General features: G+C 32.9%; 1 protein-coding gene across 2 annotated transcripts in view; it reads right to left on the bottom strand.

Moving 5' to 3' along the window:
• Positions 1 to 204: 204 nt before the first annotated feature.
• Positions 205 to 14,926, bottom strand: part of LOC150107655 (vesicle-associated membrane protein 3-like) — a 112,599-nt gene continuing 97,877 nt past the window's right edge. For both annotated transcript variants that reach the window (XM_090391987.1, XM_090391986.1), the window contains exon 6: positions 205 to 4,951. In XM_090391987.1, coding sequence (XP_090248113.1) covers positions 4,923 to 4,951 — 29 coding nt within the window. In that variant the 3' untranslated portion in view covers positions 205 to 4,922. The remainder of the gene's footprint in view (positions 4,952 to 14,926) is intronic.

The following is a 14,926-nucleotide window of genomic DNA, read 5'->3' as shown; positions in this document are numbered from 1 at the left end:
TCAGTTACCTGATTCTTTTTATTGAATCACTTTGTATAACATAACTGAAATTATGAACTCATATTACATTACATATGTGAAGTACCTACAAACTGTTAAGCCACAAATGTTCTCAGCAGTGCAAATTCCCAGCATGTAAAAAGGTAGATTTAGATGAGTTCCCATTAATTTCAAACAAGGATGTGGTAAAGAATGAACCCAAAGCAAAATTCATGGAGCTCTTTATTTCCCACATTCTATTGTATACCACAAATACTTACAGGTAGATTAAATATATTTAAATGTGATGTGTATTTACTATGTTGTGATGGAATTTTTAATCATATACAACTATAATTAGGAAACATTTAAAGCAGAATATATATATCTACAATTTCAATAACATTTTAAAAATTTGGTTCTTATATCTAAATTCACTTTTTCATGTATGAATGATGAAGGAAACAAAATATCCTCTAGAGGAATAATTTTATAGCACCGGCCAAAGAAATCAAGTACATACACACCGCCAAGACCATTTTAACACCATTTTTTAAAAAAATTCATTTAATTTTTATTTCTACAGGGTTCTCAGACTGAACACTTAAAATTAAGAATTAAGCTTAATGTCGGTATTACAATGCGGTAAAAGATAAAATTGCCTTCAGACAGGAAATGTTAAGAAGTTTTATCACACGTTTTTCCCCCCTCATATGTACACACAACTATGAAAATTCCATAAAGAAATCATTTATGAAAATAAGCCCAGTCCAAATATTTCTGAACGTTTCCTTTGAACTACTGCAATTAAAACTTCTGGGAGCAACCTATTAAAATCTCTGGGATATATCACAAATTGCTAATTTTCCAAATCCACCTAATCTAGCATTTTAAATTATCAGTTCAAACTGTGATAATGAATTCTACAAAAATTAAGCTGATAAAATTTATCTTCATATAAAAAATAGACCAATTTGGCAATTTACTGAGATCTACTATAGTGAAATTCTAAATTTGCTTTCTGGGAGAGTGCTGAAAATTTTAAATCTATAATTAAGAGCATAACAAACAAATTTGTAGAAGCTAAATATAGAAGATACATATGTATTTTTCTTTAAGATGGATTCCTCCAACCCAAAAATAGTCAAGTTGATTATACTGATACATAAATATGTTCTCATAATTTCACCGGGTCTATATACAATTATTACTGAAAAATTATTGATATATATATATATATATATATGAATGTGTGCTACTAGAGCAAATTTTAATATTCTAATATTTTGCACACCAAATATAATACTACTTTAATAAATTCCTTTGAAATTAAGGTAACTGTTTAATATGGATGTTTTTCTTTAAAATAGAAATCACATATTTCTAATTATGCACGGAACTTTCATTCTTAGAAACGTGTACTCTAAAAGATATCCGAAATTTTATAATAGTTGCTTTAAGATGAATATCCTGAACCTAATTTTTTTTCCCTCTATAAACTATTGGACCATATTCAGATATTAAAACACCCAGGGATTTGCTTTAAAAAAAAAAAAAAAACTTTTGGGGGGGAGGGGAGATCTTGTGAATATACCATCTATATGTTTCTTCCAAGAAATCACCGATTATTCATATTCAGAACATAAACCTGCTTTGAGTAAGAAAGTATTGCAAATTTCATTGAAAACACTGAGAACCCTGTATATCCCAGTAGGTAGGGGGAAATCAAACATTTAAGCATTCATGAAAAAAAAACATTTTGCATTACAGAAAATAAACAATTTTAATATATAAACAACTTTCACTAACTACAACAAAAGAACAGTGCCTAAAACGAAAACACCACAAAATCTGTACATCAATTTGAAATAATTACATTTTATAACATGTAAAGAATGCAACACAGTCCATATATCTGCTATATCACATACACTGAATCACTGGAACAGGTGGATATTAGACATGTGCTACAATTTAAGCAGCACACCCACATCTGTTGCTTTCAGAATGTCCTCCTTTGAGTCATACATTACATCTTATTATATAACTAGATAAATCATCATTTGGTGACACGATCATCAAAATAAAACACCTTTAACCTCGAATTAGCCAAACTATATAAAACTGCTAAATACTCTGTGTGTGTTACCTATAGCTACCCAAATATAGGCAGATATTTTCCAAGTTGGAAATAAGATATGGTATTAGCTGGTCAAGGCAATGCAAATTTTTTTTATACTTAATATTCGTTGTATACTTCACAAGATTATATGCACACATGAAAATTACAACTTTTTTTTCCCATCCCTACTCCCAATGTCAAGAAAATACCAGAAAGGAATGTCAACAAAATGCATACTTTATGATTTTTGCAAGGGGATTTTACGGCAACAGTGGAACATTTTACATTAGCACACACAACACACAAATATCCACATATAAACTAGTATTTTTTTTTCTTCTTATGAATCCAGAGAAGGCACAACTAATTCCAATAAGTTTTCAAGTGCCATAAATAGCTATGAAGTAGCTTGAAACATACCAAAAAAAAAAAAAAAAAAGACAAAAATATAAAAACTTTCAAAAACCAATGTACTGGCATTACCAACAAAAATACAGCTACCTATTTTAGTAGGTTTCAAAATACATTATCAGTATTTGAAAAATTCATATGTAGCAAAAAGCACTGTACAAAACAATCATATTGAAGTTAAAAGTTATTCAGGAATTAAGAGAAAAAAAAAAAGGGGGGGGGGGAAGGAAAAACCTTTTCTAGATAAACATCTATGTTGATAACACATAAACAGTGGTCCAAAATAGATTTTTGAAGCTTGAAAACAATATGGCAACTTGATTTCAATTCAAATGATTGCATAGTTTGTGCTCTTCATGAACATTTTGTTATTGCTTGAAATATAAACATATCAATTGGCCAAGAGGGAGTGAAATGTGTCATTTTAAGTTCACTGCAATATTCAGCTGCCCTATTAAAACTGGTATTAAAGACAATATTAAACAGTATTTTTTTAAGGCTACACATACATATATACAATTTGATTTGCTTTTGATGGATTAGTGACTGAATACACAGTAAAACAGATCTATGATGAAAGACAATATCCAACTAAGTTGATGGAATTCAAATCACCATAATATTTTGAACACATTGCATTTGAAGCATAAACTCCACTCATTTGAAAGTTAGTGAAAGCAAGATTAAAAAACACAATGGTAACTCTTTATCAAGTGAATTTCACATAAATGAAAATTTCTATTATCTATATTTACTATTTGACTTGATTTTAAGTGTTGAAGTGACAATTATAATTCCTGATATAGCATGACACAGATAATCCATAAATATGTTGGAGTATCATTTTTTGAGCAAAAGAATTAAAAATTACTGAAGCTTTACAAAGCCGAGATATTTAAAAAAAAAAAAAAATCCAAGATGCAACTTCAATTACATTTTTTTTCTTTCTATCGGTCTTAGTTGACTAACAGTTATGACTTTCAGTTTAAATTTATAAAAATGGTTCCCAATATGCAATACTTTAAATGGCAGAATTCAATATTTATCCAACTACACCAAACTTGATAATAAAGTTCATTTAATGCAGATTATCTCCCTAAACTTTTTTAAAGTGAAGGGGAGTGGAATAAAATACAAAAGAAGTTAACAGAAAAGTCAAAGATAATGTCACTGAAATATTTCAAGATTTCGTAAACTTTCTAGTTCTGTCTTATCAAGAAATATTCAAATATTTTGTTTTTATGGTAACATTTAATTATGTGCCATATTTTTACAAGCCAATATTAAAAGAGCACAAACAATTATACTTGAAAGAACAGCACAAAAGCTTAATATCCTCACTTTCCCATTTTCTATATAATCTTACTCTCCTCCTATTCTGTTTTATCTACAAAATAAAATGCAATGTTTCAGAGTTTATAAATAATATCAAATGATTACTAGGTGAATCTTTTATCTTCAATATGATTATTTTATTTAATCTTCAAATTTAAATGGAAAATTCAGTGATGAATGATATTAAGCATGCTGCAGAAGTCATAACTAATTGGCTTACAGAAAGGAAATAAAGCTTTACAGAAATGCTATGCACATATATATACTTTTCTTTAGGTAGTTTACTATTTTGGAGTAACAAGAGCATTTTTTCTTGTAGCTATTTACTCAAACTACCTAAACAGGAAATATATAATAACTTCAAACCAGCTTATCAGAAGCATGTTGCCCTTCAAATATATTTCCATGGGTGGGAAGTTTCATGTTTCTATTACTATTATGTGTTTATATATATACACACACTGATATATATATATATATATAACCCTTAGCACACACACACACACACACATACACACATCAAGATGAAGAATATTAAACATTTTCAGTAGTTGCCCCAAAAAACCTAATATTGTATTAATGATGTTTTTAGTTTTGTCCATAAAATATATGCAATTTCAATAATATAGTAAATCACTAAATCTTTTAAACTGAAATAACATGAAGTTTGTGGAAAGAACTTACATGCTGAATGGAGGTAAAATATACTTTTTTTTTTTTTTTTTTTTTTTTAACAAATATGTCCTGATTTAACTTTTGCTCATAAGTAGGATTACTGCTTTATAAGGCATTTTTCTCATGTCTATAAAAGTTAACAGCCTTAAATCAAATTGCACGACTCCAATTATCATTCTTGCATATGTATGCCTAAAAATTACACTGGTGCACTACTCTGAATATAACAACTGAGTTTTTCATGCATTCTTATTGAAATAGGAGGAAAATTAGATTTCGTTTAAAATGTCTGAATGAAAATTAGAACTATTTTATGTCAACACAATACAAAATAATAAAAGTTGAGAAAAAAAAAAAAAATCAGCAGTTGAACCCAAGTAGTATATCTCTAACTTGATATTCACATGTTCTTGCTTGTAACAGAATAAACTGAAAGAAAAGATAAAATAAAAAATAAAGAAAAATAAATGCAAAATTAAAGTGAAAGAAAAAAAATGAAAATCTGCAAAAAAAAAAAAAAAAAAATTATAATGATGAAATAAAAGTACAATAGCTGCTTTGATGCTTGCTATATTTAGGCATAACCAGTATTCACAAGTATACATCTGAATGTTTTTGTCTATGATAATGGAAACAAATCCACATTTATTAGCATTATATAAAAAATGTGCAATAGCATAATCAACTACTATAAAGAAAACTATACATAAATTATTAAGACTACACAGATAAATGGCATTTGTTTCCATTAAAGACATTAATTAAAAAAATATTCATTTGGGTAATAATGAAAGAACAATTACGTGAAATAAAATGGCATTTGTTTCCATTAAAAACCTGTTTTCATTTTAGATTCCATCCAATACATTTGTTGCACAGTTCTGGCCAACAGGATATTTTTTTTTTAGTTTTGTTTTCAGACAATCATGATCCACTCTTTATCCACTCATTGCCCATGCTGATAAAGGTGGAAACCCATTAAGCAGAGAGAAAGGGAAGGAAGAAAAACAACAAGGTATTAATATTAGAAACTTTTTTTTGGAAATGATCAAATACTTAAAAATATTTTTTGAAAACAATATTCTATCACAGTAATGACAGAATGAACTATATATCATTCTTGCTTGCAAGCAAAGATCCTTCTGACTATTAATTTGGTTGAAAAAAAAAACTTTCATAAATAACTATTTTAAACTCACTGGTATTAAAATACTCAGTATTTAATTTAATGAACGAAAAGCTTTATATGATGTGTGACAACCAACTTCCCAAAGTGAAGATTAGAACTTGTTTTTGCCTTTAATTTTAGATGCTAAGAACAAAGGTGAAGTGAAGTACTGTATTTACTTGAATATAACTCACTTTTTCCAAAACTAAAGCTATAAAAATCATGGTGTGAGATATATGCAGGGATTTTGGAAACTAAACTTTTCAGGCAAAAACTGAAAATGGATGTGACATATCAAGAATCTCCTACTGACTATTGTTGCTTCCAGCCTCTTGAGGCTGGAAACAGCAATGAAATCTTGTGCAACTCATCAAAGTCATCACCAACCCTTCACAAATGGCTAATGAGAAGTGAAAGCAGAGCGTGAAAAACAGATAGCAGTGGTAGGCTGGTAGAGATAGAGCAGCTATGAAGGCATGCATATGATTGGTATGGCATTAACAAAAGGTCATGCACAAACCAAGGACAAAGGCAAGCTGACAATTGTTAAGTTCAAATGCTAATTTACTTCACCCAAATTCCATATCTGATACTGCCATAACAACATTCACACTATATATTTCTTAGTTTTAACAAGTTCTGTTAAAACTAATTTATCGTTCCAACAGAACTTCTCATTACCGTTTGTGTACCACTTCCATGTCACAAGCTCAACTCACACAATGTTCCAACACTTCAGTTGAATTTTATTGCTGCTTGTTTGCATACCAGTTCCACGTCAAGCTGGCATGCTTCAATTCGTGGTAGTATTTTATTTGAAGTTAACCTTTGTGATCTGTCTTAATGACATCGAAAATTTCAAAAGCAATCAAACACTTATTTCATGTAACTGAAAAATTGGACAATAGTTTTTAGTCAGATATTGTGTTTGCCAGTGTAACATACATTTTGCTTGAGTCTATAAAGCATAGTTTCTGTGGGAGGAAACATACGATTCATTAGTTAGTGCCGTTTTTATTCCAATTGTCTCTAATTGCCCTATTTGTTGAGAAATATATTACACAAACTGCAAATGTTTCTGTACCTTATTCAGTAACAAGAGCGTGATGTTTACTGCAGGGGGGACAAGTTACTATTGTCCTGACGTGAACGTGTTTAAACATTTCTTTTGCATGCACAAGGTATATGCAAAACTTTAATTTCATTTTTCGTAAAGTAAAATCAGGGGGGCGAGTTATATTCGAGTAAATACAGTATATCAATCTGCATGTGTGAAACTTCTTTCCAACCTATAATGATCGGAAAAAAGCTTTATTAAAATTTTTCTTGAAAAGTTAGAATTTTTTTTTTATTTTTTTTTTTTTTAGGTAATACCTTGCAGGGAAGGCTGTTCCACTGAATAGTCAGATGAAATAAGAGAAAAAAATAAGAAGCAAGTTAGGTGTGTTTGCAGTTCGATAGTAAAGGGATTTGGAAAAGCTGCAGCTGCTAACATTTTAAGATTCAACTGAAAGTGAAAGAATGAAGATCAGTTCACTGGAACAGTGTCCACCATTAAAAAACCTGTCAATGACACAGAGACAAACAGATGGTGTGAAAACTAGTATCTAGAACAGAAAAGGATGCCTAGATTTTAAAAGGCTGAGGGAAATACTGATATGATCTGTTCATGACAGAGAAGATTAGAAAATGTCACTCCAAGAAGAGAGGTGATCATCTTGACTATGAAACAATATTTTATGAAGGGTGGTCTGAAAAGTTCTCAGCCTAACCATGAAAAAACAAATTTATAATTTCAAAATATTTTTATTTTCAACATAATCTCCCTTAAGACTAATACATTTATTCCAGTGATGCTCCAGCGCCATAATCCCATCCCTGTAGTGGTTCTCAGTAAGATCTGCAAAATACCCCTCTAAAGCTGCAATCACCGCTTGATTCGAAGAAAGACACTAACCAACGAGGAAGAGTTTTAGTTTCGGGAAGAGATAGAAGTCAGATGGAGTCAAATTTAGGGAATTGGGTGAATGATGTTCAAATAATTCATAGGCCAGATCACTTAATTTTCCCATTGCAAAAACACCTTTGTGGGCAGGGTGCATTGTCCTGATGAAAGATGATTTTTTTCTTCTGCAAACAGTCTTTTCTTATAAATTTTTTTTGTCTAGTCTGGTTAAAAGAACGGAATAATATTCTGGGGTTATTGTTTTACCCTTTACAAGATAATTAATAAAGAAAAGGCCTTTAGCATCCCAAAACACAGATGCCGTGATCTTTCCTGCTGATGAAACAGACTGTCTTCTTTCACTGAACAACCAACTGGCTGCTGTTTGGATTCTGGTGCGTAATGGTGAATCCAAGTCTCATCCATAGTAATAAATCGATGCCCAAAATCAGTTTTGTTCTTGTTAAAACGCTCCAAGCAATGTTCAGAGATTTTAATGTGATTGCGTTTTGGATCTGCTGTGAGCAGGCATGGCACCCATCTTGCACAAAGCTTTTTCATTTGAAATTCTTCATGTAAAATATATCCTACACGTTCTTTTGAAATGCCTATAGTCTCAGCAATTTTGCGGAGTTTGATTCGCTGGTCATATATATATACCATACCATACCGTCCAATACCATAAATACCATACCATACCGTCCAATTGATCAATGATTTCTGGTGGTGTTGCACTTTTTTAACGTCCTTCACGTGGATCATCTTCAGGCTGGTATGGCCATGTTTAAACTCAGCAGCTGATTTCTTAATTGTCGAAAACGAAAGAGAGAAGTGCCCTTTGAAAACTTTTATGAACTTCGAATGAATTTCTTTTGGCATTAAACCTTCTATTACAAAGAATTTTATAACTGCACAACACTCAAATTTTATCCATTTCAAGGGATACACTTTTGCTTCAGACAGCTATATAAAACAAACTACATGATAGAATGACTTGCAATTTCACATGGTGCTTACGACAGATGTACCAACTTAGAAAAAAAAAAAAAATCTTGCCGATAGTGTTGCCATCTATGGTCGTGAACCTTTCAGACCACCCATGTATGTATGTATATTCAGGATTCAGCCATCCTGGACTACATCTTGATCAGTTCTCGATTCTGACTGCTGCTTAAGGATGTCCGTACGGTGTATGTGTGTGTGGGGGAGGGGCTGACTGTGGTTCTAACCACTATCTCACTACCTAATTACAACTATGGTTACAGCGGACAAAGCACATATACCACATTGCCCATGTCAGGAATTTCAAATTACCTTATCGAACAGATTTGAAGTACTCAAGCTATCGGATGATGTAGATGTGGAAGAGAAGGAGTCATCAGCATCTATCCTAGAGTGTTCCTATGTCCACATATCTTCCGCCAGACACAACCAAGGATTTCAGTTGAGTGCCTTGGTTCTGATGAATAAACAGAAACAAGTCAAGCATGCAGACTTCAAACAGCAATTGAACAAAGAAGTTAGACAGAAGATAAAGGCAGAATGTGAAGCCTACTGGAACGGTGTCACAGCTGATCTGAAGCAGCAGCATCCAGGCATGAGTACTGGACTCTAAATCAGATCCTCATGAGACTGAATGATAAAACTAAATCAATAAATGACAACATCAAGGAGGCAGATGGCACTTTCGTTAGCTCCCCTGCTGAGCACCACCTGAACTGTCACCCATTGACCTGCCAAAGAATCCATTCTTCAACAGTTGAAGTGAAAAGCACAATAAGATCATTGAGGAATGGTAAAGTGCCCAGAGTGGATCAAGTCACTGCCGAAGCGATCAAAGCAAGAGATGTCCGGTTACAGTGGGTCCATGTCATTCTCATATGCATCTGGTGCTCGGAATGTATCCAAATGATAAAAAAAGCCATTGTTATACCGATCCTGAAGAAAGGTAACAGCCGGCAATGCAAGAACTATCGCAGCATCAGCCTTCTTTCGATCATTGGCAAGGTATTCATGAAGGTTATACAAGCAAGGGTGCAGAAGTATTGTGAACAGACCAGCCATGAGAAACAAGCAGGTTTCAGGTCGCATTGGGCTGATCAAATATTTGTCATTTGACTAATGTTGGAAAGAATCAGATGTGGGAAGTGAAGTGTGATTGTCTTTATCGACAGCATTCATTGGCCTGTCTTGTGAAAGGTGTCAGAAAATGAGCATGTGCCACTGAAGATCAAACTCCAAAGCATCACACAATGTTTCTACAGCAGTGCATGGATTCAAAATAAGCTATCTGAGGATTTCCTGTACGAACTGGAGTCTGTCAGGAAGATGTCATTTCTTCTCTGCCTTTCAACATTGTGATCGACATCATTATGAGAGAAGCTTTTGAGGGCAGATGTGGAGTTCAGTGCCATATTTGCTGACACAGATGCAAAAGCTACTGACATCCTTTACCACACTGCCCATATCACCCAGCCATATGGTCTAAGAATTAATGTGGACAAGACCAAAGTAATGGCCACAGACTTATGTTTATCTTCTTCTTCTTATGGTGCTATCTTCCATCGAAGGTCAGCGACCATCTTGGTGAAAAAAAATGAGTTCTTGCATTAATCTGAACAATTGTAAGCTGCACTTTCCTGTCCACGTCTTGATGTTGTCAAACCAAGATATTCTTTTTCTTCCTCTAGATCATAGGTTCCCAAACTTTTTCGGGTCACTGCCCACTTTGCAAGACAAATTTTGTAACGCCCCCCATTATAACATAATTAATTTTTTAAATATATAAAAATTAGAAGTTAAAATATCCTGTATGAGACGTTCAATTTTTTATTTTGCACACAAGCGCATCCATCCGACCACGACATTGTCCGAATAATTATAAATAAAATAATTACACTAGATATAAACAACAAACCTAAAAAACATAACCACAGAAAACAGTATAATAAGTATTGAATAATATTTGCTTTGTTTTTTCCCTCTAGTTAGCAATATAAGTTAGTACTAACTAGGCTAACTAAAATTTATGCTTTTATTTCTTTCTTGCCATTATTATTTTTACTCGTAATATTAAATTATATAAAATTGGGTTTATTTTTGTACAAATCAATTAGAAAAGTGGTTGTATATATTTTATATATATTTTGAAATATAACGAATATATTTGCTACTGTAAACATAACCTATTACACACATATATACATGCTCTATTTTCTCATTGACATAGAATATTGACATCTATTTCTATCTGACATGGTAAATTTTCAAATGATTAAATAATTGAAATAGAAAATTGATAAAAAAATTGATCGTGTAAAACGAGCATAAGATGAATTAAAATGCAATGTTTAAATTTTAAATGATTATCTAATCGCAAAATCACGAAAATAATTAATTTTTAAATATATATTATTAATTTCTTCTATAAAGAGCCACCGACCTCTAAACTGCACCCAAATGCTTCTGATCCCACTATAGCCCCCTCCCCCCCCATAAGGCTTCAGCGTCCACTGGGAGGGGGGGGGGGGGTACCGCCCACTTAGGGAACCTATGCTCTAGCTATTTTGCCATCAATTCTTCCTACCAAAATAGTTTATAGAAGTTGCTATTTGCCATTTCTCATGATGTGGCCAAGATATGTTTTTCATTTCTTGATTGTTTGTATGAGATCTTTTGCTGTCCAGTGGATTTTAAGACATTTTCAATGGTAATTTTTTCTGTCCATGATATCTTTAGCATTCTTCTATACAGCCACATCTCAAGGGCTTCAATTTTCTTGGTGGTTATCACCTTCAATGTCCATGTTTCAACTCCATAAAGCAAAATGGACCAGACGTAGCATTTCAGCATTTGACTTCTATGTTTATTTTAATGGTGTCCAAATTGAGCAGGTCCATAAATTCATATACCTGGGATCACTCGTGCAGGAGAAGAAAGTGGCATCCACTATTGACATCGACAGTAGGATTGGTCAGGCTACATAAGCTTTGATCTCACTCAAATGATGCCTCTGGAAGAGAGTCAACATCACCACCAAGACCAAAATTTGCCTTTTCCAGACAGTGATGATGCCAATCCTCACGTATGGAGCAGAAAGATTTTGACTGCCTGCATCAGACATGAACAAGCTTGAAGTTGAAATATTCTTCCAAATGCAATGCCTGTGACAGATCCTGGTTCATTTCGCTTCACAATCGCCATTGTAATGAGACTATTTGGGCAAGATGTAACAACCAACCTGCTGTCGAAGAACAAATACAAAAACACAGACTGTGGTGGTTTGGCCACGGCTGCAGAATGAACACCAGTCAGCTGCCTCACAAACTCCTCCGGTGTGAATGATTTGCCCACTGAAGAGTTCAGCGAGCAGCACTGAGGAAAACGTGGCTTGGGCATGTCAAGGATGACTTACGGACAATGGCTGACCACTGACATGGCTAAAGTTGATTCCACTGACTGCCAAGAATGGAAGTGTATTAGTTGAGAGGTCAACCTGCTCATCAATCACCAGTTAAGGATTAAAGAAGATACATACATATATATATATATGTTTTTTTGTAGAATCTTATGAAATTTAATAAAAAAAATGACAACGAACCATTACCTGGAAAATATCTAAATCAATAAAACATATAATACATAATAACCTCGCTTAATGTGAATTCGATGAGCAATAATCAGTTAGCGCGATTGAGTGAAATGATACTATTTCCCCACTTTAAGTGAGTGATTAATCAGTTAACACAATTTTTATACGTTGCGCAAAATTTTGCATCATGAAATTTTTTGTTGCCAATCTGCAGCAAGCAGAAAAGATGGAAGTCATTAAGAGACATGAAAGTAGTGCTAGTAATACAATGACTGTGCAAGACCTGGGATAAAGCAAGTCTAAAGTTTGGACTATATTAAATAAGAACAAAGAATACAAAAGAACAAGGAAAAGTTGCTACTGCTTCTTTAAGCATGCAGATCACCTGAAATAGAAGCCATTTAGTGATCGAGATGGAGCATCTTCTATCACTCTGGATTGAGGATTATAACCAAAAAAGAATACTACAGGGAATATTCAGGCAAAAGATCTCAACATTTTACGCCATTGAAAGAGACCAAATTTTAAGATGAATGTGATAGCTTTACTGCAAGTTTAGTTTACATTATTCTTATAATGTATGAATAACTGGGGAATCTGCTAGTGCTGATAAAGATTCTGTGGCCAAGTTTCCTGAAGAATTGCAAAGCATAACTCAGGAGGGTGATTATAACGATTGGCAAATATTCAACATAGACAAAAATGGTCTCTTTTGAAGGTGAAACAAAAACTTTCCTAGCTAAAACTGAAGCATCTCAACCAGAATATAAAGTATCTAAAGATTGCTTACACTTTTATTAGAAGGCAATGCAGAAGGAGACTTTAAACTCAACCTATGTTAGTTTATCATGCGCAAAATCTGAGATCTAGCATTATTGAAGAAATCAGCACAATTGGAAAAGAACTTGGATTTAATGAACTGGATAATGAAGATGTGAGAAACTTGCTCGATTCCCATTCAGAACAGTTAAGCAAGAATGATCCCCACTAGAAGGAAAGAATGCATATGAAGAAGATAAGGAGTGCAAACAAGAGAATTTTACGACTAAGAAGCTAACTGCAAAAGAACTTGAGCTAGTTTTCAATCACATTGAGTATGCATGCTAATGAAATTTTGTTTGATGCTGTTCCTGATATGGAACGAAGCTTCGAACTGCCGAATTCTTAATAAAGCTATTGCCAGCTATCGCAAATTGCATGACAAGATGAAAAAGTCTAGCACGATTCAAACATGTTTACTTAATTTTTTCGTAAAAAAGTAGCTCAATGAAATATTTAGATATTAAATAAAAATTTAAGCAAATTTTTATTAACTTTGATGATTTTATCCTCTAATACAGTGGTCTCCAAACTTTTTGCCGTAAGGGCCACATTGGGTACTTCAGCACTGTTCAGCAGGATGTAGTAAAAAAAAAAAACTCTAGAACTAGATATATGAGTTTTATTGAAAGCAGATAAAAACTGATTACAGAGTATGCGAGATTAAATTATTGTATATTAATGATAACGAACACTACCAGCAAATTCTCATATTTTTATCACAAATGATAATAAAACCATTAATGTGAATGATGTAACCATGTTTTTAAAATCTTATTAAACTCAGGTTCAAATTTTGAAGTGCTAATTACAAATAGCGATTTCAAATGTTCATCAGATAAATTTGTCCTGTATTTTGACTTGATATATTTCATTTGGGAAAAAGTTTGTTCGCTAAGATACGTTGTCTCAAAAATAGAGAGAAATTTGCTTGTAAAATTTTGTAAAATTCAAATTTTTTTTATCTTCGTTAGTCCATTTTAACCAACCTTTTGGAGTCAGAAAGACCGTAACTTGGATTACAGTTACTTTTTGCTATTCAGGAATATATTTTGAACACAATTTTAATTAATGAATTTGAAATCTATTAACACCCTCTGTTTTTTTTTTTGCAGATTCTTATTGAAAAATTAGTCCAATTGGTGGGCCAGATAAAATCATATCGCGGGCCGCACCTGACCTGCAGGCTGTAGTTTGGAGACCCCTGCTCTAATATATAGCTTATACTGTAATTTTTTTCCAAATTTATGGAAACTGATGGATGAATTATAATTATTCCTATTGTTTATTGTATTCGCTTAATGTGATTTCGCTTAGCACACATTAAGTAATGGATTAATTAATCACATTAAGGTTTTCCTGTATTACAAATAATGAAATAAGTCAATATAATCAAAATTAGTGTTTTCCACAATCACTGAATTTTTTTTTATTTCCTTCAGAAACTAAATCTAATTCAAATTATAAATGTCTGCATGAAAATCTCATGCAGACATTCATTCAGAACATGGGTTCAAGATAGATGTTACTTTTTTGCCTATCCAGACACTAACACTGACAAATCCTAAATCTGCCCAACCTTGGAATACTTAGTACTCTCACATTTTAGGTGTTGAGCCTATCACTTCTCTAAGAAATTTTAGCTGTTCTGAAGAGTGCAATGAAGTTGATACCCCCCCCACCCCCACACACAACCTCTGTCTCTCTTGTATGGATATTTCCATGAGTGCTGTTCATCAGAACTGAAATCAATTATGTCCCAATTTTTGCAACCCACACAGTCTTGCCATATACTGTTACAACTTGCACACACCTGGTTCTGTTAGTGGCACTGTGTGTGCCACTAACAGATTTTCTCTACTGATAAACACACACCAATAT

Source organism: Typopeltis vanoorti, chromosome 4 (genome assembly GCF_054136105.1).
Source record: "Typopeltis vanoorti isolate ZY-2024b chromosome 4, IOZ_Tvanoo_1.0, whole genome shotgun sequence".
Classification (NCBI taxonomy): domain Eukaryota; kingdom Metazoa; phylum Arthropoda; class Arachnida; order Uropygi; family Thelyphonidae; genus Typopeltis; species Typopeltis vanoorti.
Note: the sequence above shows the minus strand (reverse complement) of the source record. Positions and strands in the feature narration are given on the sequence as shown.